The sequence below is a fragment of the Aulonocara stuartgranti genome (assembly GCF_965226115.1).
Source record: "Aulonocara stuartgranti genome assembly, chromosome: 3".
Classification (NCBI taxonomy): Eukaryota; Metazoa; Chordata; class Actinopteri; order Cichliformes; family Cichlidae; genus Aulonocara; species Aulonocara stuartgranti.
Window position 1 is genome coordinate 76770780 of NC_138941.1, and position 23977 is coordinate 76794756.

A 23977-nucleotide genomic window follows, 5' to 3' on the forward strand; every position below is an offset into this window, starting at 1 on the left:
TCTCTGTATGTATTATTGTAGGTTCTACCTCACCTGGAGGTGACTGTTGTTGTGATTTGGTGCTGTATAAATAAAATCGAATTGAACAGGAGAGGATCAGGGTTCCTGAACACTCAGCTGATCTGTGTGTCACGTGTGTTTTACAGCACTGGCCCCAAACCCCCAGGCCATGGACCAGTGGTCCGTGAGACGTTTGGTACCAGGCCACGAGAGTTGAGGCTCGGGTGGGAAATTCATGGTTTTCAGGGCCTTTATCGTTACATTTTTAAATGTTTTTATCATTAACTCGGTTTCCCTGGGTCCGCGTGTTATGAATAAGTCCTCTTTTTTTTGTCACTGGTACTGGTTTTATTTTGTTGTATTTATCCACAACACCTAAAGGCCGGTCCGTGAAAATATTGTCGGACATATACGAAAAAGGTTGGGCAGCACAGAACAACAGTTTTGAGGTGTTTCACACAGAATGACCAAAGCCACTCTGTAAATGAATGAATGCATGAATTAATAATTTTAAACATTAAAATGTTTGCAGTGATTTCCACTGATTTAGACTGGTGAACTGGCCAGGTGGTATCATCGTATAAGGGTGGTGGCTGACAACAGTTTTTGTTTGCTGGATCATTTTAGTTCAGCTGCGTGTCGTTCCTTTTGTTATATTTTAGTTCAAAATGTGTTAATTACATAAATAAAATGAAATTTTCTCTGTAGCACTTCATGGATTTCATAAGCAACACACCTTAGTTGTTCACACAAAGCATAAAAGTAAATAAAATAATATATACAGTGCTATCTTCATTTTAGATGTCAAAAAGTATTTGCGGCTCCCAGTGTTTTCTTTTGCGTGGAAACCGGGTCCAAACGGCTCTTTCTGTGTTAAAGGTTGCAGACCCCTGTTCTACACCTTAGTTCACAGATTCACTTTGTCTTGGGTTTATTTCTGGGATTTCACACAACCCAGGATTCAAATCATGAATACATAATGGGCTTGGATTTACAACATTATGAATGAAATGTGGTCTAATTGGAAGAAGCAGGGCCCCCTCCCCTTTCGACGGGTTGTTTGTGAGACTTTAAATCATCAAACTGTAAATTATAAATTTTAAATTATCATTGATCCCTTTACCCCGAGTCCTAAAGTGTATATTTATTTTCTTACTCTTCTTATATTTATTGTTTGTTTACTTGCACTCCTGTAACTGGAGCCTCGTCGTCTCGTCTCTCTATATGCTGGACTGTCTGTAGCGGAGATGACAATAAAGTTTACTTTGACTTCAGCAGCGCGCAGGCGCACCGAGGGCTCTCGCGCTCACTTTTCGTGTACAGAATTTCGAAAAACATCTGTGCAAATTATAAGTCTGTATCATGATGTCTGGTGTTTTTATTTTGTTTTATTTTGCGAGTTGGTTATTAGATGCTGCTCCAGCCAGCCAGAGAGTCCCCCGCCGCCCCGCCCTCTCCTCCCTGTGCCGCAAGCAGCAGGCGCACCTCGCAAACGGAGGGCGCCCTTACTCCCAGCAAATGGGCGATAGAAAGCCGATCGGTGCCTGTACCATTCCCAATATGGCTGGCTGATGTCGGGGCAGCATGAGTACGAGCAATTTTTTTTTTTTCTGCCGATGCCCGTGATGCCTCCCCCCACCACGATGCCGCCCCGGGCAACCGCCCGTGTCGCCCGTATCAAAAACCGCTACTGACAGAGCTTTACAAACTACAAACACTTTACATTACAATTGTGATACACAATGTAACTGTAATGTAATTTACAATGTAATTGTAAAATACAATGTAACAATTGCAAACTACGACACAGAGCGATTAAAAAATAATAATAATAATAGAGAGAATAAAAATAGAGCTTTTACTGAGCTCCTGCTGTCACTGACTGCAGCACTTTTCCCTCTGATGGAATAAGGAAGTCTCTGAATACGTCTCTATGAGCTTTTACTTTGAAGGTTGAAACCGAAAGTAAAACTTTCTTGTTACAGCTGGAAAGTTAGAGCCGTGTGAGGTTTTGGGTGTCGGGTGGAGCAGAGTTGGTTATCGTCTCTGCCACAGGAGGATGAAGAACCTCGTGTCCTTCCTGCTGCTCGTGCACGGTAAGAACTTTGAACCCGTCTATAGTTGGGCTGCTGTCAGCCACAGGGGGATGTTTTCAGTATTTACCGGCCCCTGCTTCAACTCAGTGAATAACAGATTGCTGGATGAGCCACACTCAGTCACAGCTTAGTCTGTTACTCTCCAGGTTTTACAAGTAGTTTTGTATTTTACAAATGAAGCTTTGTCTCCGACTGAATGCAGAGTTTATTTTAACTCTTATATGTTAACCCAGTTTTTTTTTTTTTACTTTTAAGAGCATGATTAGGATGTTTCACAACCTTTTCACAGTAAAGGAAGTGGTTGGCTGATCTCGGGTGACCTGTAGGAACTTTTATTAATGTCTTTCAAACAGAAGCAACACAAATGGTTGACATTTGTGTTGCTTCTGCTTCTTCTCAGCTTTACGTCATTAATACACCATAATCCCTGAGCTCTGACCAGGAATGCTCCCACACAATCTGCAGTGATCAAACGTTTGCATTTCACTGATTTTACTGTCAAAGTAGGGGATGATGCTGGTGTGCCAGGAAGAAGTTTCCGTGTGTGTTTTTAGCTGGACTGAAAAGGATATTTACCCTGAGGCAGGAATGTTCAGGCTTAAAATGACTCTATATCATTTATGACAGATTAGATTAGAGTAGACCAACAAGTCATTTACAGCAATTTGAATACAGGCAATAATTTTTTTGCCAATTAGCAGAAAATGTGTGTGTGAGGATTTGTCTAACAGCAGACAGAGAAGCGCATATGCTGAATGAGCTGCTTTTAAGGAAATAAACATGACTCGTGTCATGTGTGAGAACTTCACATCGAGTCTGAGGTCAGGTTAATCAGGGAAGGTGTGCAGTGACGTGAGATAATGAGCTTGTTTCAAATGTAAAAAGTGGAGTTTTGAAAACATAGAAAGTAAAAATATGAGCTCCCCGAGAAATGCTCAAGTACAGAAACCTGAAAATGAAACATCTGGAATTCAGAGAAGCGCTGGAGTTTGAAAATGGAAAATTTCTCTAAAGTAGCACAGGTCCATGTTTCCTCTTTAACATCAGTCTGTGAGCTGAGGACAGCAGCGGTTCTGGTCTGATGGAGGGTTCTAGCTGCTCAGCTGTCCTGGCTCTGCTTCGTCCTGTTGTTGAGCTCATGATGCTCCAGATGTTGTCAGCTGGTGAAAGGTTCAGACGGTTCAGCAGCCGGACTCTTCTCTTATGAAGCTGTGTTGCTGGAATAGATGAAGTCTGCGGTTTAGCATCCTTTGCTCAAACACGAAGGCCTTCCAAGAAAAACTTGTCTGCATGGAGCAGATGTTTCTTTGGCTCCTGATCATACCTTTGAGCCCTGATGGAGGCTCCTGATGGGCTTCAATATGTTTTCAAAGGTTTCTAGTGTTACACACTGTGGTCATTACTGGTACTAATTTAAAACCTGTTGTTAGAACTCATCCCGACATGTGACCCACCCTGTGGACAGACTGAATGACGACACTCTGTTTCTCTTATCAGTTTCCCAGCATGCCTCAGGGGTGGAAGTGTATGAGGTGTATGAAGGGGAGGAGTCTGTCCTGCTGCCCTGTCAGGTACCTGTTAATGTTTCCAGTAGCTCCACAGCAGTGGTCTGGGACCGTGATGAGTTCAAGATCCCAACAGTCCACATGCGTGTGCAGAGCAGAGATGATATTCTGAATGATCAGAACCATCGTTACACCAACCGAACATCGATGAAAGCCGACGCCCTGCAGACTGGAGACCTCAGCCTCACCCTGAGGAACCCTACAGTCTCTGATGGTGGGACCTACATCTGCATCGTCCGCAAATATGGACAAGATCAGAGCAAGACCCATGTGCAACTGAAGGTCAAAGGTCAGTGTGTGAAATCGTCTGTACTGTCGTTATGATGTGTGTACAGTAATGTGTGACTGGAGTATGAGATGTTGTAACTCTGAGCTCACACATCACCACTGGCTGATAACTAGGGCTGCCACAAACGATTATTTTGATAGTCGACTAGTCACCGATTATTTTTGCGATTAGTCGACTAATCAGATCATCATCCATTGGACGTAAAACGTACAGCTTATTGCACCAGCAGCATCTGCTCTTATATAACTATCATTAGCTTACAGCTTTAAGTGTGTCAGGTATGTGCTAACTAAAAATAAAGACAATATGATAGTTTATTAAATTTAAATGAAATCTGCAGATTGTTTCGGTGGAGTTTAATAAACTCCTTGCTATCTAAAATATAACAGGACACCGGAGTAAATTCTCGAGCATCTCACACTTCTGATGATCAGCTGTCTGCTTGACGTTTATTCAGCTGTGTAAAAACTATAACTTTAATCTCAGCCAAACCGATTTACTCAGGAACAAATAAATTACTGAAAAAAGCCAAACAATAACATTTTCTTAAATTTTATTTTTGCATTTAAATTAAACATAACATGCTTATACAAAATCAACCAAGAACAATTACTGTTTTTAACATTTGTGAACTTATAAGCATGAATGGAAAAAAAAAAAAAGAAAGGAAAAAAAGAAGAAAAAGAAGAGGAAGAAGGAAAAAAAAAAAAACCAAATAAAATAATTCACGCGGAGTGTGAGGCATGAATTATGATCAGTTATTTTTTTAAGAATTCTAGAAATGGTTGCCAAATCATACAAAAACTCGCCAGTTTCCCCTTTCTATCAAATCTTATCTGCTCCACCCTGGCCACAGACACCATCTCATTAAGCCACCTGTTAAAACACGGGGCCGAAGAAGACCGCCACTGTAAAAGAATAAGTTTCTTTGCAGCCAGCATACCCATTGTAATTATCTGTTTTTGTGAAAAGGAAAAAGATTCGACTGATGCGAATGATCCAAGTATAGCCAATGTACCATCACGTGGTACTTTTTTCCTAAATTGGTTTGAAAACCACATAAAAATCTGGCTCCAAAAAGCATTCAAAACAGGGCAATGCCAAAATAAATGTGCAAGGGAACCTTCACCGACTTTACATCTGTCACATAAGGGGGATACAGAATTATAGATCCGGTTAAGTTTGAGTTTAGAAAAGTGTAGTCTATGAATAACTTTGAACTGGATTAGTTTATATCTGGCATTTATTGAGCCTTTCTGAATATTGGACAAACAATTTGACCATTGCTCTTCAGACAGAGGGACCCCGAGGTCTTCAGCCCATGTTTTCTTAATTCGGTCGGAATCAACTGGGATTGTAAAGCACTTAACAAACTGAGATATCAAATGTTTAAAATCTGCTTTCTGAATTATATCAAAGTAAGTATAACTTCGTGGCTTCAGTGGAAAGTCTGAAAAGTTTTGTTGAACAAAATTCCTTATTTGAAGATAACGAAAAAAATGTGATTGAGGTAACTGAAACTTTTCTTGAAGTTGAAGGAAGGACATAAATTTGTCATCTGTATATAAGTCCTCAATGTATTTCAATCCCTTTCCCCCCCATTCTAAAAACACCCTATCCATTTTACCTGGTTTAAACAAGTAGTTATGTATTATTGGCATTCCTACTGAAAAATCAGGTAGTTTGAGAGATTTCCTAATTTGACTTAATATCTTTAAGGAGTGTTTAACAACAAAATTACGACTGAGCGAATTGTTAAAAGAACCCGTGTTAGAAAACAATAAGACCGGTTTAAGGCTTCAGAATCAGAATCAGAATCAGAATCAGAAAGGGTTTTATTGCCAAATGTTGAGCAGGTTTACAACATTAGGAAATTGCTGCGGTGCTTCAGTGCAAACATACTGTCATAAATTACGTTTAAATAGACATGAAAATAAAAATAAGAATAAGAATTAAAAGTGCTAAGTAGATAGATATACTATCTACTAGATATAGATATACTGTTGCTGCCTCTACCTGGAGCCAGATCGGAAGCTTGTCATGACAATAATCAATAGGCGAACCCCACTGCCAGTGCAATAGAGCTCTTGAATTTGCTGCCCAATAATAATGTCTAAACACAGGGAGACCTAACCCCCCGCAGGAAGTGTTTTTTTGAGCCATGGATATCCGAGGGGGGTTTTCCTGCCCAAATGAATGAGTGAATCAATGAATCAAGCTGCTTAAAAAATTTAAGTGGCAAATGAATAGGAAGGTTTTGAAAAAGATATAAAAATCGTGGCAAATACACCATCCTAACTGCGTTTATTCGACCGATCAGAGACAGAGGAAGCAGTTTCCATTTTCTAATATCATCTTTGAGCTTATCCAGCATTTCCAGGAAATTCAATTTATAAAGGAGTTTGGGATTTTTAGAGATCTTAAGACCAAGATAGGTAAAAGACGTAGTTACTAATTTGAATGGGAGTGAGCTGAGGAACTTTGGGCATAGATTATCTGTTATTGGCATAAATTCAGATTTATCCCAATTGATCATATATCCTGATAATTTCCCAGTGTTTAATACAATTTAAAAGATTAGGGAATGAGATTTCTGGTTTGGAAAGGCAGATCAGTAAGTCATCTGCATACATGTTAACAAGACTTTCCACATTCCCAAATTTAACTCCCTGTATACCTGGGTGGTTTCTTATGTTAATGGCTAGGGGCTCCAGGGCTATATCAAAAAGAAGCGGTGAGAGGGGGTCCCCCTGTCTCACCCCGCGTTGTAATTGAAAGGGAGAGGATTTATCTGCATTAGTGAGAATACAGGACACAGATAAATCATTTTAATCCAATCCCTAAAGTACTCCCCAAAACCAAATTGTTTTAGAGTCTCAAATATATAAGACCATTCAATCTGATCAAACGCTTTTTGAGCGTCCAGAGAAAGTACTGCTGTTTTAACCTCTTTTCCATAACCTGAGTAAATTGTATTTAATAATAAACGGACATTATTAAATGACCATCTACCAGGAATAAATCCTGTTTGATTAGGATGTATAATTGTTGAAATATGTTTACTCAATCTTGTAGCTAAGATTTTGGTTATGATTTTATGATCACAATTTAAAAGAGCAATGGGTCTATAATTTGCTGGGATGCCTTCCTCCTTTCCAGTTTTATGAAGCAAACAAATATTTGCCTCGTAAAGTGAAGCTGGTAACCTTTTATTTTTAACGGAATCATTTATCATCCTAAGAATGAGAGGAATAATTTTGTTTTGGAAGGCTTTATAGAATTCATTACCAAATCCATCTGGGCTAGCTGTCTTTCCAAGTGGTAAGGTTTGAATTGTTCTTAAGAGATGTTTTTCAGAGATAGGGGAATCAATTTCATCTCTCAGGGCTTTGTCTAATTGAGGAATAGCTAACCTGTCGAAGAAGTTGCTAAAATCACTTTGAGATGGTTTAATTTTACTAGAATACAGATCTTTATAGAATTTGGTAAAACAGGTATTAATTTCCTTTGGATTGATACTTATCTTTGTCATGGTCCTGAGTCTGAGGACTCAGTGTTTTGTGTTTCTTTATGCTTTTGTTCATTCCGAGTGTGTATTCTGTTGTGATTTTGCCATTTGTTAGGTTTCTGTTCTTTGCCTTCCTGCTCCCACTTCTGTGTTCCCTCTGTCTGTCCATGGTGTTATTGTGTCTGCTCATGAGTCTGCCTGTCAAGTTCAGTGTCCTGTCTGGTTCTCTGTGTCTGTTAGTTTCCTGTTTTATTCTGAAGGTTCATGTCTGATGTGAGTGTGTTCAGTTTACATTTCCCCTGTCCCGTCAGCTCTGATTTCTCCCAGCTGTGTTGCCCTCCTGTTTCTCATCCCCTGATTACTGGTGTGGGTATTTAAGCCCTGTGTGTTCTCCTGCCTGTTGCCGGTTCGTCTGTATTACTCCATGTAAGTCCGCGCTTTTCTGCATTCATCTGTGTCTCTCTGTGGTTTTTTTGTATCCTCCGTCAGTCTGCGTCTCTCTGCCTTTCACCCCGTGTCCTGTGGATTTCTAGTTGCTCTTTAGTTTTCCCCAGTGTAGGTTTCCGTTAGTTTGTCTCATTATTCGTTTTCTGTTCCTGCCACTGACACCTTGTAAATAAACTCCACTAATCTTTTCATACACTGCTTGCTCTTGGGTCCTTTTTCCAACTCCACACGGCTCGCCTCGGCAGCCGTGACAATCTTACCCGATGTCATTATCACTTTTTGAATTGCTCGTTTTGCTTGTTCCCCTCTAAGCTGATTTGCCAGCAGTTTCTCTGGTTTATCTCCAAATTCAAAATGTCTCTGTTTGAGCTTCAAAAGAAGATTGCTAACACGTTTATTTAAAATTGTGTTGTATTCATACTTTAATTTCAAAATTTCATTTAAATCAGTTTGCAACAAAGATGATCTATATACTTCTTCCAATTCAGGAAGCTTATTTTCTATTTCTTTAAGTCTTTTTCCCAATATTTTTTTTCTTGGAAGATTCAAAGGAAATAATATGACCTCTCATCACAACTTTAAAGGTCTCCCACAAAATAGAATCTGAAACTTCTCCATTATCATTAGTGGCAAGAAACGTATCCATATTTGCATTGAGATATTTAATAAATTCTTGATCATTCAGAAGGGAAGGGTTAAAACGCCAATTATATTTTTTGGTCAAAATGTTTTTAAAGACCAAACAATAACATTTTAAGTTCACTTATATTGCCATATTTGGAATACTGTGTGGAAATTTGGGGAAACACATATAAAACTGCACTTCAACCAATATGTAAAATTCAAAAAAAAGCAATCAGGATGATTAATAAAGCAGGATTTAGAGACCATACTAACATCATGTTTTTGAAATTAAAAATACTGAAGTTTATGGATCTTATAAAATATAAAACTGCAAAAATTATGTACAAGGCCAGATACAATATGTTACCAGGAAATATACAGAGGATGTTCTATGACAGAGAAGGAGACTATGAATTGAGGGGGAAATTGAATCTAAGGATTCTTAAAGCACGGTCAAAGGTTAAAACCTTTTGTGTCACTATTTATGGGGTAAAACTGTGGAATAGTTTTACTATAGATCTACAGCAATGCTCAGGAATTAGTAAGTTCATGAAAATACTTCGAAAACTGATTTTGGAAGAATATGATACCGATAAAGATGATCACCCATTGTATGTATAAAAATATCAAATTATATCCAAATTATATCAATCACGGTAGCCATGTTTATATAGGTTCTCCTCGTGTATTGTGTGGAGTATGTGATGATGGGAATTAGGTGAATTATGTGGGATCAATAAGATGTTGAGCAGGGGTAGGAATTAATAAGTATGTTCATACTTCTTCCTACTCCTTTTCAGACCAAACATTGTTACATTATGTCAGACGATTTTGTTTTATTTCATTATATTTTTTTTTTGTTTATCTGAACACATACGTGTGTGTGTGTATATCTACATATATATTCGTATCTGTAAATGAAAATATATGTAGTGTGTATATATTGTTTTTTTGTTTTATATGTCTGAAACAAATAAAGATACAATACAATACAAAATACAATACAAGTTATCTAAGTGACTCATATATCATGTTTAACCTGAGTAGCGAAAGACGGCGGTGGGTTTGAAAACGATCTGCCGGGAGTCCGGTGTTCTCACGGCTCTAGTGAGCCTTGCCCCTGGCTCGCTATCGAGCTAGTGGGTAACAGACGTCTCCGAAAACGTCGGAGCGCTTTGAAAATATGTGGTGTCTTGATAAACTGAGCAGATATTTGAGGCTTACACAGCTACATTCTCGCCTGAAAATATGTTAAACGTTTATTTTGTGACCCAGAAAGAATAATAAGAGTAATATTAAAACTAACTAGCTGCCGCCGCTATGAATTCTGGGACACAGCTTCTTCTTCTTCGGGGTTTAACGGCAGCTGGCATCCTTGTACATGCAGTGCTGCCATCTTCTGTTTCAGTCCGTTATTACACTCTTAAATCCTACTACTTATTCCTGCGTCTTTTGGGATCTTACAAAGCTTCAAACGACGCGTCGACTATTAAATTTGTCGTCGACGATTTTGATAGTTGACTAATCGTGGCAGCCCTACTGATAACACACATTCCAAAACACTGACTAAAGGTTTGTGGAATTATACAGGTTCCATGGCCATTAACTCATTCACTGCCAGCCATTTTCAAATCAGGTAACTCCCCACTGCCAGGGTTTTTGAGCATTTTTACTCATTTTTGAAGAGCCACAGAAAACTGTGTGTTATGATCATATAAACGCTGAACCTACCAAAATGAAGAACAGACTCTCTTCTTTCATCCAAAAAAAAAAGCTTGTTTCTACCATTTTCCATTCTTTAGTAATCAGCTGTAGAAGAGAGGTGGGTTCCACCAAAAATGCCTGTTTTGACCAAAAAAAGGGAGAAAACGAGCTTTTTGTGAAAAATACATTTCAAGCAGAAAAGTGCCTTTGACACTAATATTTCTTGCTTTGTGACACCTCTAACATATAAAATAGTTTTTCACTTCTATAAAACAGAAATAACACTGAGAAAGGTTATGTTTTATCAAAACAATTTATTTACAAATATATGAAAAAATAAAATGTACATAGTGAAACATTTATTCACAATGAATAATTCACTTTTGTGTGGTAATCATTATAACACTTTCCGGGATGCAAGGGCACACAACAAGACTTGCACCACATTTTTGTCATTACATACCATGAATGCAAGTCTGATATTCACTGACAAGCTGCCCGAGGTTGTATTCTAGCCCCTCCCATTGAAAAACGTAATTGACGTCTATAGACGTCAATGGCAGTCAACGTAAGTTTTTCAATTGACGTCTATAGACGTCAATGGCAGTGAATGAGTTAAGTACACTCATGGGACACTTCATTAGGTACACCAGTAAGCTGTTCATTGATTTAAATATCTAATCAGCCAGTCACATGACACCAACTTACTGCACCTAGGCATGTAGACATGCTGAAAACAACCTTCGGAAGTTCAAACTAACCAACAGAATGGATTCAATTCAATTCAGTTTTATTTATATAGCACCAAATCACAAGAACAGTCGCCCCAAGGCGCTTTATATTGTATGGAAGGACAATGATGGAGAAGGAACAATGATTTTAGTGACTCTAAATGTGGCAATGAGTGCTGGTTTGAATACTTCACAAACTGGTGATTTGCAGGGATTTTCCCTCCAATCATCTGTGAGTTTACAGAGGTCTGAAACACAGCTGCAGGCTAAGGCCACACCTTGGTAAATGGTAAATGGACTGGTTCTTATATAGCGCTTTTCTACTCTTCTGAGCACTCAAAGCGCTTTACACAACTTGTGCATTCACCCACTCACACCCATTCGTGCTTTCTAAGTAACATTCACACACATTCATACTCTGATGGATGCATCGGAGAGCAATTTGGGGTTAATATCTTGCCCAAGGATATTTGGCAACCAGACTAGGGGAAGCCAGGAATCGAACCACCAACCTTCTGATCAGTAGATGACCTGCTCTACCGCCTGAGTTACAGCCACATCTGTCTGCTAAGACCAGAGCACAGACTCACTGGACAACAGAGGGGTAGCATCTGTTTCCTGGCTCCTGCTGCAACATTCAGAGGTAGAGTCAGAGTATGGTGAAAACATCTTGAAAGCATGGATTCATGCTAACTTAAAGGCTTAGACAGCTGGTGGTGTGATGGTGTAGGGGAGATTTTCCTGAGACACTTTTGGCCACTTAAATACCAACTGAGTATTGTTTAAACCCCACAGCCATGACTGCTAATGCTGACCGTGTCCATCCCATAATGACCTCAGTGTATGCTTCCTGCAGGGTAACAAAGCTGAGATCATCTCAGACATGACAATGAGTTTACTGCACTCTGACGGCCTCCACAGTAACACATCTCAGTCCAACAGAGCGTCCTTGGTATGTGCTGGAACAGAAGAGTCACATGATAAATGTGCAGCATGTGAGTGATGATGTCACATCTGAGCCATTAACAAGCAAAGGAACAGGATACCAGCAAGGTGTACCTAATAAAGTGTCCAGTGAGGCTCTGTGACAGTGGCTCTGTAATGGTGTGAAAGAAAAACAGATGTCCGAGTGACTCCAGCAGGGGGAGCAATCTGACTTCAACACATATACACTCAGTGCCACTTTATTAGGCACACCTGTTCAGCTGTTCTTTAACAAAAATATCTAATCAGCCAATCACATGGCAGCAGTTTAGTGCATGCTGTAACTAATAAAATGTCTGCTTAGTAAGAACCTATCATCTTTTCACTTATAGGTTGCTGACATCTTGCTAGTTGAGCTGTAGATTGTACGGTCCACTTTTGTTACATTAAATAAAAATTGCATCTAAAATGATTTTATTTTGTGAATGAGCTCATTGATCAGGACACAGTAGTGAACGAGTGAGGAAATCTGCTGTGAATGTTTCATGTTCAGGTTTCTTCTGTTCACCACAGAGCGGCCTCCGACCTGGCCCTGGGTCCTCTCTGGCATCCTGGCTGTCTTGGCTCTCCTGGCTGTCAGCAGTGGGATCGTCATGTGTTATAGATATAAAAGGATGAAATGCCCAGCAGGTAGGATGACCTTGTGTCTGCGTGTGCTGCTGTTTGGTTTGTTGTTGTAAACCAGAACTGGACAGGAAGTAATGAGTGAATGATTTTCCTCTTATTCTTCCTTTGTGGGCACTCATTTGATCTGAGCTTTGTGCAGTTGTGGATTGATGCTAATTTGCAACACTTGAGATTTGTGGCCCTAAAGATCTCCAGTGGATACAGTTGTTCTTATTTTTCTGTCCTTCATGACTTGGGCACTGAAACAATTGAACACGTTCTCTTTGAGGTCCTGGTAGAATGATGTGTTGGTTGTTGGTGTTGTGTGCACACCTCATGTTCTGCTCTGTTTCCTCACAGACAGTCAGGTATTGATGGTGGAGATTTCAGAGGGAGAGAAAAAGTCTGTCCTGCTGCCCTTTAAGACCACAGAGGATCTTCCCCAGGACGCCACAGTGGAGTGGAGACTCACTGACCCCAAACACATGCAGGTTCACGTGTATGACAGTGGAAAAAATCAGCCGGACAAACAGGACGAGGTGTACCAAGGCCGCACAGAGATGAAGGAAGAGCCACTGAGAGATAAAGACCTCAGTCTGAAACTAAAGGAGCCCCGCGTTACTGACACCGGAGTCTACACCTGCAACGTCAGCAGCAAGGATGGAAGCCTCCTACTTCAGAAAGTGGTGTCTCTCACTGTCAGAGGTGAGTGGAACAGCTTTGATTGTCTTCTGGATCCTCCACAAATTTGAACAAAATCAAACTGCTGCTGACACATTTTCATTTGAATGAATAAATGCAGACATTTTGATTAAACTTGCGAACTGAGGGAGCTGTGTGAATCCGATTAAGGCCTGCACAGACCTCTGAATGAAAAAAAAAAAACATGGGATAACATCTGCCATTTAATCCCCTGTTTCAGCTCATTAACTCATTAATTTCCACACTGCTTCTTTCTTCTACAGGACTTAACATCTGGCTGTACTATGTCAGATCTCCATGGCAACATATCCATGACAAGAATTTTTGTCAATAAATTTACCACTGTCAATATAACAACACAAAAATAAGGGTCCATCACACCACATGTGACACACACAGGACCAGAGTCCAAACAAAAGTTTGATCCATGCTGTGTAGCAGAGGCTGTGATTCCTGCTGACTCACTGCTTTGTTAAAAACACAAATTCCCCAGCATCATGCTGAAGGGTAGACGCTGTAAGTTTCTGCAGGTGTGACAGAATAAATTCAGAAGACTAAAGAAAGCAGCAGATAGCAGAGCAAAGCAGCGCTTTGTGCAGCCTCACACATCAACACACAAGCAGTCGAGCTCAAAGTCAGAGAAACACTGAAAACAGGAGCTGCTGGTTACACAGCAGAGGACATGATGGAGGATCCACCTCACTGATGTCTGTCTGTCTCATGTTCTACTGTGTTCTCCTCTCAGAGAGCCAGATGGAGACGGTGGAGGTGACAGAATGGAACAAGTCTGTCCTGCTGCCCTTTAAAACCAAAGATGACCTTTCTCAGGATGCCACAGTGGAGTGGAGACGCTCAGACTCCAAACACAGGAAAGTTCACACGTTTCAGAGCAGCCAGCACCTTTCAGGTGAACAGGACGAGATTTACAGAGGTCGCACAGAGATGAACAAAGAGGCGCTGAGAATCGGAGACCTCAGTCTGACCCTGAAAGAACTCGGCATCACTGACAGTGGAGTCTACACCTGTACTGTCTGCACGCATGGAAAAGTCCTGAAACAGAAGGTGGTGGTGCTCAGTGTCAGAGGTCAGTAAGCACATCAGAGAGGCTGTGGTATGTTGTCAATTCCTGTTGTCAACACTCTGGACTCCATTGACTGTATGAAAAACATGAAAAAAGGAAATCTGCACTACTGGCCAAAAGTTTTAGAACACCCCACTTTTTCCAGGTATTTATTGGAATACAAGTTGTTCAATTCCAATGAATAGCTTGAAATGGTACCAAGGTAAGATGTGAACTGCCAGAGAAATCTTCACTTTCTAGTTTGTACAATACTTTCATTTCAAAGTGCAATTTTACGACATAATTTTCAATAAAAAGCTGTGGTGTTCTAAAACTTTTGACAGGTAGTACATCTGACCAAGCATAACCATCTTAAACTTAACATATAGGTAAATAAGCAGTTAGCAGTGGCACTTCATTACTTTGTGTTAGATATTTAATAGTTGTTCTGCCTCGATTAGAGTTAACATGTTTATATCCAGTGTTGGGGAGTAACGGAATACATGTACCGCCGCTACGTATTTAAAATACAAAATATGAGTAACTGTATTCCGTTACAGTTACCGTTTAAAAAGGTGGTATTCAGAATACAGTTACTTTGTTGAAATAAATGGATTACACTGCGGTACTTTCCTGTTTCATTTTGTCGCGGGTCAGGACTTTTTGGGTTTGTTTGACAGCTACGTTCTGTTGTTCCAGGGGGCAGCGTTATGGTTGCCATGGTTACAGGTGATGCTCTCTCTCTGCATGTTTCCTGGGTGAGAGAGGACTTTTTGTTGTTGTTGTGCTAAGCTAACAGGCAGAATGCTACAAACATAGCTCTAAAGAATGTAGCATCATGGGCAGTGTAGTCCGTGTTGCAGGGAGAATGGACTGCCATACACGTTATGTGTCTTTGAGCGAGGAGGGAGAAAAAGGAAAGGTACGAGTTGTCGTCGAGGAAAAACGGGAGCTGGAAGCATGTAAATATAATAATAACCACTGCAGCCAAGAAGAGTGCCTGACGAGCCCAGTTGTAAGTAAGCTATTAAGACTCGACTGTACACTGTGTTCGTGTTTTCCTCCGAAACAATAAGCTTCGTTGGAGCAGCCTTTCAACGCCTCTCTCTGTCTCTCGCTAGCAAAGTTGACCCAGACAACAAAGTAAAGCTAGTTTTCGGCTACGAGCCGACACAGAACCCGACGTATTAGTCAGAGGTCCCTTTACTACAGTTCGGAGTCGCGGACCTTCAGTAATAGTAATAAATCACACAGCAATAGTACATTCACGTTGTTGTAAAAAGCATGATAATATATTAAGTAATCCAAAGTATTCAGAATACGTTAATCTCATTGAGTAACGTAACGGAATACGTTACAGAATACATTTCGGGGCATGTATTCTGTAATCTGTAATGGAATACATTTTAAAAGTAACCTTCCAACACTGTTTATAGTAAATCCCAAAAAGTTGATTCTGTTCATCTGGATGTCACATTTTCAGTGGGAGAAACATTTTATTGTGTGTGCTCAGCCCGTGTGAGGTTTATGTGTGTATAGATGTGTGTATTACTTTGTGTGCCTCCGGCTGAGTGTGAAAGAACTCATCCCAACACCTTCCTACCAAGTCCAAGGTGTTCTGGTTGTGGTGTTTAGAGCTGCCTACCAGTGGGTTCAGGATCGAAGCCAAATACTTTGATCTTTCAGTTTCAGTACTGAGTAAAAAATGTGTGGTTTATTTTAATCAACGGGTTTGAAAAGCAAGGGCTGAAATTTCTTTGAGTTTCTCTGTAAGCACTCATTTAAATGTTTAAACTTCAACTGTGAGAGACAGAGATTTTCCATGTTTGAGGTGACCAAATACTTATTTGCCACCCTGATTTACGAATAAATTCTTTACAAATCCTACCATGTGAATTCATGGATTTTTTTTTTCACATTCTGTCTCTCACAGTTGACGTGTACCTCTGGTGCAAATTACTGACCTCTGTCATCATTTTAGGTGGGGGAACTTGCACAATCGGTGGCTGACTAAATACTTTTTTGCCCCACTGTATGTAGAGCAAGATTTAGTATTTTGGTCTAAATAACCCAAAATGTGATGTCCACATATGTGGATGCCAGGTCCTAGGAGGTTAACCATCTTAAAGCCAACCAGACTCTGCTTCTTGGAGTGGAGTCCTGCTGACTCCAACTGCAGACAAGGCCCATGACAGAATCCCAACAAGACAGTTTTTTTTTCCATGGCTTCTCTGAACTCCTCCCACATCCTAGTTTTTCCTTCAGCTACCACCCAAGCCACGTTCTGCTTAACCTGTTGGTACTCATCAGCTGCCTCCTAAGTCCCACAGGGAAACAGAGCCCGATAGGACTCTTTCTTCTGCCTGATGTCTCAGACAGAATGCTGTAGGTGATGGGAGTTGAAGATCTTAGAGACCAGGACTTCTGCCAGGCATTCCCAGAGAAACCTTACTATATATTTAGGTGCGCCAGGTCTCCAATGCATACAGCGTCCAAGACATTCGGCTTCAGATTGATCATCAATCACATGCATACACATGCTTACAAGTGCACACACATACACACATAGTGCCTTGTCTTTTGTAACCATAGGGGGGTTTTACAAGCGGGCCTCCCTTGGTAGCAAGTAAAAGATGTTCGTCTTGTTTGCCGTTAACAAGAATAAGTTTCTAACCAGCGGGGCCTGTGGAAGCGCAGACCCAGCATCTGTCATATTGTCTGTTTGTCTATTCTGGCAAGTACATTGAAAGTAAAGCAAAAGATGGAGTACTTTTCTTTGTATATGTATACACATAAAGGGCCAACAAATGTGCCTGTGTGAACATTCACATTAAATAAATATTGTACGTGGAACTGCTTATATCCCTCATACAGGGAGTGCAGAATTATTAGGCGAGTTGTATTTCTGAGGAATAATTTTATTATTGAACAACAACCATGTTCTCAATGAACCCAAAAAACTCATTAATATCAAAGCTGAATGTTTTTGGAAGTAGTTTTTAGTTTGTTGTTAGTTTTAGCTATTTTAGGGGGATATCTGTGTGTGCAGGTGACTATTACTGTGTATAATTATTAGGCAACTTAACAAAAAACAAATATATACACATTTCAATTATTTATTTTTACCAGTGACACCAATATAACATCTCCACATTCACAAATATACATTTCTGACATTCAAAAACAAAACAAAAACAAATCAGCGACCAATATAGCCACCTTTCTTTGCAAGGACACTCAAAAGCCTGCCATCCATGGATTCTGTCAGGGTTTTGATCTGTTCACCATCAACATTGCGTGCAGCAGCAACCACAGCCTCCCAGACACTGTTCAGAGAGGTGTACTGTTTTCCCTCCTTGTAAATCTCACATTTGATGATGGACCACAGGTTCTCAATGGGGTTCAGATCAGGTGAACAAGGAGGCCATGTCATTAGTTTTTCTTCTTTTATACCCTTTCTTGCCAGCCACGCTGTGGAGTACTTGGACGCGTGTGATGGAGCATTGTCCTGCATGAAAATCGTGTTTTTCTTGAAGGATGCAGACTTCTTCCTGTACCACTGCTTGAAGAAGGTGTCTTCCAGAAACTGGCAGTAGGACTGGGAGTTGAGCTTGACTCCATCCTCAACCCGAAAAGGCCCCACAAGCTCATCTTTGATGATACCAGCCCAAACCAGTACTCCACCTCCACCTTGCTGGCGTCTGAGTCGGACTGGAGCTCTCTGCCCTTTACCAATCCAGCCACGGGCCCATCCATCTGGCCCATCAAGACTCACTCTCATTTCATCAGTCCATAAAACCTTAGAAAAACCAGTCTTGAGATATTTCTTGGCCCAGTCTTGACGTTTCAGCTTGTGTGTCTTGTTCAGTGGTGGTCGTCTTTCAGCCTTTCTTACCTTGGCCATGTCTCTGAGTATTGCACACCTTGTGCTTTTGGGCACTCCAGTGATGTTGCAGCTCTGAAATATGGCCAAACTGGTGGCAAGTGGCATCTTGGCAGCTGCACGCTTGACTTTTCTCAGTTCATGGGCAGTTATTTTGCGCCTTGGTTTTTCCACACGCTTCTTGCGACCCTGTTGACTATTTTGAATGAAACGCTTGATTGTTCGATGATCACGCTTCAGAAGCTTTGCAATTTTGAGACTGCTGCATTCCTCTGCAAGATATCTCACTATTTTTGACTTTTCTGAGCCTGTCAAGTCCTTCTTTTGACCCATTTTGCCAAAGGGAAGGAAGTTGCCTAATAATTATGCACACCTGATATAGGGTGTTGATGTCATTAGACCACACCCCTTCTCGTTACAGAGATGAAGTGGACAAAATACTCATTTGCCTAATAATTCTGCACTCCCTGTATACAGGCTCCTCCTACAGGCTTTGGGGGTTTCCGATGATGCACTAAACCAATTTTTTTTCATGCCCATATTTCACTCCCTGTATGTTCATACGCCACTAGTTCATGTCCTGAACTTTGTCTTCTCTCTGCTGCAGTTTGTTATTTGTCCTGTTTGTTATGTGTGGTCTCTCTGATCTTCTTCCTCTACCCCCTCACCACCCAAAATATGGCTACACCTCCGTGATCCTGTTTCTATTGGAAGTATCTTCTTTTAAAATGAATGAGATTACCTGATCAGTGTGGTTCTGTCTTTGGTATTTTAGAGTTATTTTCATTGTAAAGCACTCGGATATACTTTTGATCTGACACTAAATAAATCAAACTGATATGAATTAACTGCAGCACATAACTTCTGCCTGTCTGTACAACTTGTTTCTCCTTTCTTCAGTCTACGAGCTTCAGACAGTGGAGGTGACACCGGGGGTGAAGCGTGTTCTGCTTCCCTTCAAAACCGCAGCTGACCTGCCTGAGGACGTCAGAGTGGAGTGGAGACGTTCAGACCTTGAAGATGTGAAGGTCCTTGTTTATGAGAACAGCCAAAACAAGCATGAAGAGCAACACCAGGACTATCAAGGCCGCACTAAGATGAATGAAGAGCTACTGAGAACCAGAGACCTCAGTCTGATCCTGAATTTCCCTCGACTTACTGACAGTGGAGTCTACACCTGCACCGTCTACAAAAATGATGGAGCCATCCTGAAACAGAAAATAGTGATACTCACTATCAGAGGTCAGTAAACTCATCTGAGGCCAGTAAATTTATAATTTGTCTGTATTTACAGCTCATGTTGTATTTTATCAGGCTACAAGGTGGAAATAGTTGAAGTAACAAAGGGGAAGAAGTCTGTGCTGCTGCCCTTTAAAACCACTCTTGATTTACCCGATGATGTCACAATCGAGTGGAGACGTGGTGATTCCAGAGACACAGTCCACACCTATCAGGATGGCCAAAACCTGCTAGAAGAACAGGGACAGGATTATAGAGGTCGCACAGAGATGAATGAAGAGCCACTGAGGACTGGAGACCTCAGTCTGACCCTGAAAGACCCCCAAAACACCCACAGTGGTTTCTACATGTGCACAGTCTCCCAGGGTGAAGACATCCTGAGACAGAAAATTGTGATGCTTACTGTCAGAGGTCAGTGAATGTAGCTTCCTCCACCCACTGCTCTTTTAGTTGAGGAACTGCTGTGAAAACATCAAGTGTCCATTTTTGTTGAGTGTCAGATGCCAAATAGATTCACTTAATACACTCATTCTGAAACAATATTTAAATGTTAACCATTAGTGTAATTTTATGGTTCTGCTTTGTCTTGAAATGAGGAAAGGTTCCCATAGTTTTCTTTGATATCACTGAGTAATGGTTGCAGTCCTGATTCTGATGTTTCAAATATTCTTGATAACTCGCACCAGAGATTGAAGACAAGTTAAATGAGACTCTGAATCAATGTTGTCTGTTTCCTCTGCAGGAAAACATGGTGCAAGCTTTACAGAGCAGTTTCAAGGCTTCAGAAAGAAGAAAAAATCCATGACTGATGGACCTTCTTCCACTGTGTAAAGTCCTCTTCCTCTTCTTGTTGTTGTCTGTTGTAAAGTTGGTGTGAAATGTAAAGACTGGAGCTGGAACATTTATAATGAATCTTTAACTCAGCGCACATCCTGCAGGTTTAAATCCAATATTTGCTAAAACCTCAGCTCACATCAGAACCTGAATCATTCATCCTTCTTTCAGTCTTCTTTACTGATCAAGTTTGTTTTATTTATATTAAATATCTAAGTGTAATCATGTGACTCATTATTTGGAACTTGGTGTCAAACTGGAAATACCAATGTTACATATGTTGATCTTTCGCTTGCTTCTTCCTGGCTGACTGTTCTGTCTTCTCTGGACCAGGATTCATGAATCTATTCCACTCACTACTAAAGAAGCAAGTTAAATGGAGGAGAAGAGCTGGCAGGTAGGTCATTGTGCACAGCCGTCCTTCTCACAAATGTTTGATTCAAATTACATGCAGATCTGTGTTTGATCCAGTGTGTATCTCTGACTGACTGTTCTCTCTCACCTTTGGAAAAGGACGATCTTTCGGATTACCTTTATATTGGGGCCACTTAGTTTTCCCTGTATACTCCTCTTTGGTTCCACTTTTAGAAAACATAATCTCGGATGGACACCTGCTCATTCTCTGCAGCTGGATCCTTCACTTCCTGTCTGACAGACGCCAAGTTTTCAGACTGGGCAGCATCACCTCATCCCCCATCACACTGAACACTGGTGCTCCACAGGGGTGTGTACTGAGCCCTCTCCTGTACTCACTCTACACCTACGACTGCACGGCCACTAGCAACTCCAACATCATTGTGAAGTATGTGGACAACACCACAGTGGTGGGTCTTATCACCAACGGTGATGAAATGGCTTACAGGGAGGAGGTCACTGTTGCCGAGACAACCATCTTACCCTCAACATCGCAAAGACAAAGGAGTTGATAGTGGACTTCCGGAGGTGCAGAGAAGCACACACCCCCATCACCATCAACGAAGCTGCTGTGGAGAGAGTGAGCAGCTTCCGTTTCCTGGGTGTACATCTGGAAGACGATCTCACATAGTCAGTACACACAAACAAAACAGTCTCCTTCTTTCTCAGGAGACTGAAAAGATTTGGCGTAAGCCCCCATATCCTCAGGACCTTCTACCGCTGTGCCACTGAGAGCATCCTCACTGGATGCATTGCCACCTGGTATGACAACAGCACTGCTTACAACTGCAAAGCTCACCAAAGAGTAGTGCGGTGTGCTGAACGGATAATTGGAGGTGAGCTTCCCTCCCTCCAGGACATCTACAGGTCGACATTCGTGTAATTGTCGATTTCGACACTATGCATATTCAGTAATGCACATACACTCTTATATTTGTACATGTATTTATCCATTCTTATATTTTGCTTTGTTCTTATGTTTTTGTATTTTTCACACCTGTTGCTTGTGAAGCTTGCACACAAGAATTTCACTCTCATGTGCTGTTCCAGTGTACCAGTAATGGGATGTGACAATAAAAGTGATTTGATTTGATTAGAAGTTTAAAGATGGTCTGTCTTTCAAGCTTTGAGAGTTCCTAGTGCATACATCTGACACGTTTTCTTTGGATTTTCTTTATTGATTGTCTGGGTCTGCTGCTACAACTACTCAGGTTCATGAGCATGTGGATGCCGAGGGTCTGGGCTGATGCAAAAATGTTTATGTACCCCCTCTGCTGAGTTCTCCTGATACAATTTACTTTCTCTAGTAAAATTAGGTCTGAGACTTCATTAATGATAAAGTTAAAGCTCTGATAGATTGTTGCAGTAGCGACCCAAGCTCATTAAGCAGACCAACTTGTGTTATTACAGACCTAATAGCCTGTTGTCTTACTGACCATGAAAGCAACCCTGGGTAAGATATTGATCCTGAGATATTGTTTTGGTCTCAAGTGGTCTCGATGACCGACCTCGTCAGGTACCCTTCATGTCCCTTTTGGAGCTAAAAAGAGGTCAGGCTAGCTTTCCTGCTTGTCAATACAAATGAACATGTGTAGACCTTCAGTGTGCTCACAGACATGCTCCAGTGTGAGGGGAGTTCATTGATCAAGTCTGCACCTGGAGGAAAAGTGTCTCCTCTTTATTACACTGTGACTTGTAAGAGACATTTTTACATTCTTATATCTGTTGTTGTCTCCATCCATCCATCCATTTGCTTCCGCTTATCCTTTTCAGGGTCGCGGGGGGCGCTGGAGCCTATCCCAGCTGTCATAGGGCGAGAGGCGGGGTACACCCTGGACAGGTCGCCAGTCTGTCGCAGGGCTAACACACAAGGACAGACAACCATTCACACTCACATTCATTCACGCATTCACACCTAGTGGCAATTTGGATTATCCAATTAACCTATCCCCACAAGCTGCATGTCTTTGGACGGTGGGAGGAAGCCGGAGTACCCGGAGGGAACCCACGCAAACACGGGGAGAACATGCAAACTCCACACAGAAAGACCCCGGCCTGATGGTGGAATTGAACTCAGGACCTTCTTGCTGTGCGGCAACAGTGCTAACCACCGTGCCACCGTGCTGCCCTCTGTTGTTGTCTGTGAAGTAAATATACAAAGCAGGTCACGATGCAGTTTAAAGTAACCTGTGTAAAAGTGACTTTGTTGTCTGGCTTCTGAAGATGGTCCAGTTTATACAATACAGATATGTTAGATTAGCTCTCTTCGTATTTAATGTTTTAATTTATTTTCATGAATTTATTTAATTAAAAAGGAGAGACTTTAGAGAAATCCCCCCCCCCCCCCCCCCCGTCAAAAGTTGGCTATCAATCCAGTCCATATGCTCTGGCACAGGCCCTGCCCACTGATCACCCGGCAGTGCATGAACTTGACTTTTACTTTCATCTTTCTGCACATTCACAGTTCCAGCTCATGTTTGTACTGCAGGTTATCAGAAATGACCATTAATGCTGAAGCAATGAAGATGTGACAATGACCGATAGTGAAACTGAGACACTGACCAGAGAAGTTCAGGATTCTGGTCGGACCAGAGACACAAAAACACAAAAAATAAAAACAAATAGTGGATTTGTATGATCTCTGTAACTAGTTTTATGGATTATCCTTATGGGCCTTTTTTGTAATAGAAAGATTGATGATAGCGAACATTTGTAAGTATTGCCCGAAACCTCTGCACAGTAATTCAAATACGGTGCAATCAGGGAACAATAGAGAATGTGGAGTGATTTGTGGTCCAGAATGTGTTTTACTTTACTCAAGATTGAGACACTTCTTGAAATTTTGTTATGTATATGATTTATATCAGACTTCCACTTTAATTTATCATCTATAATCACACCAAGAAACTTATGTTCAAGTACTCTTTCAATTTCCACACCATCTAAATGAATCTGCACTTGTGCATTTCTAAGGGAATTCCCAAATAAGATAATTTTAGTTTTACTTAGATTTAGTGCTAGTTTGTTCCTGTTAAACCATTTTTTAATTTTGCACATTTCTGAAGTAATTGTATCCAGCAGCTCCTTTAGATTCCCCCCAGAACAAAAAATATTTGTGTGATTTGCAAATAATACTAATTTTAATATATCAGATGCCTTACAAATATCATTTATATAAATAACAAGTAATTTTGGACCCAGTACAGAGCCTTGTGGAACACCACAAGCAATGTCCAAGCATGATGAGGAATGGACACCCAGCTTCACAAATTGTTTCCTGTCACTGAAATA

General features: G+C 40.9%; 1 protein-coding gene across 1 annotated transcript; it reads left to right on the plus strand.

Moving 5' to 3' along the window:
- The first annotated feature begins 1998 nt into the window (after positions 1–1998).
- Positions 1999–21235, plus strand: LOC309703510 (uncharacterized protein). Its single transcript, XM_082528396.1, has 10 exons — positions 1999–2096; positions 3594–3950; positions 12462–12578; positions 12915–13259; positions 14002–14340; positions 19100–19441; positions 19514–19849; positions 20181–20265; positions 20606–20669; positions 20786–21235. Exons 1-9 carry the CDS (start codon positions 2060–2062, stop codon positions 20646–20648), a joined length of 2001 nt encoding a protein of 666 aa, XP_082384522.1. The 5' UTR covers positions 1999–2059; the 3' UTR covers positions 20649–20669; positions 20786–21235.
- Positions 21236–23977: the final 2742 nt, after the last annotated feature.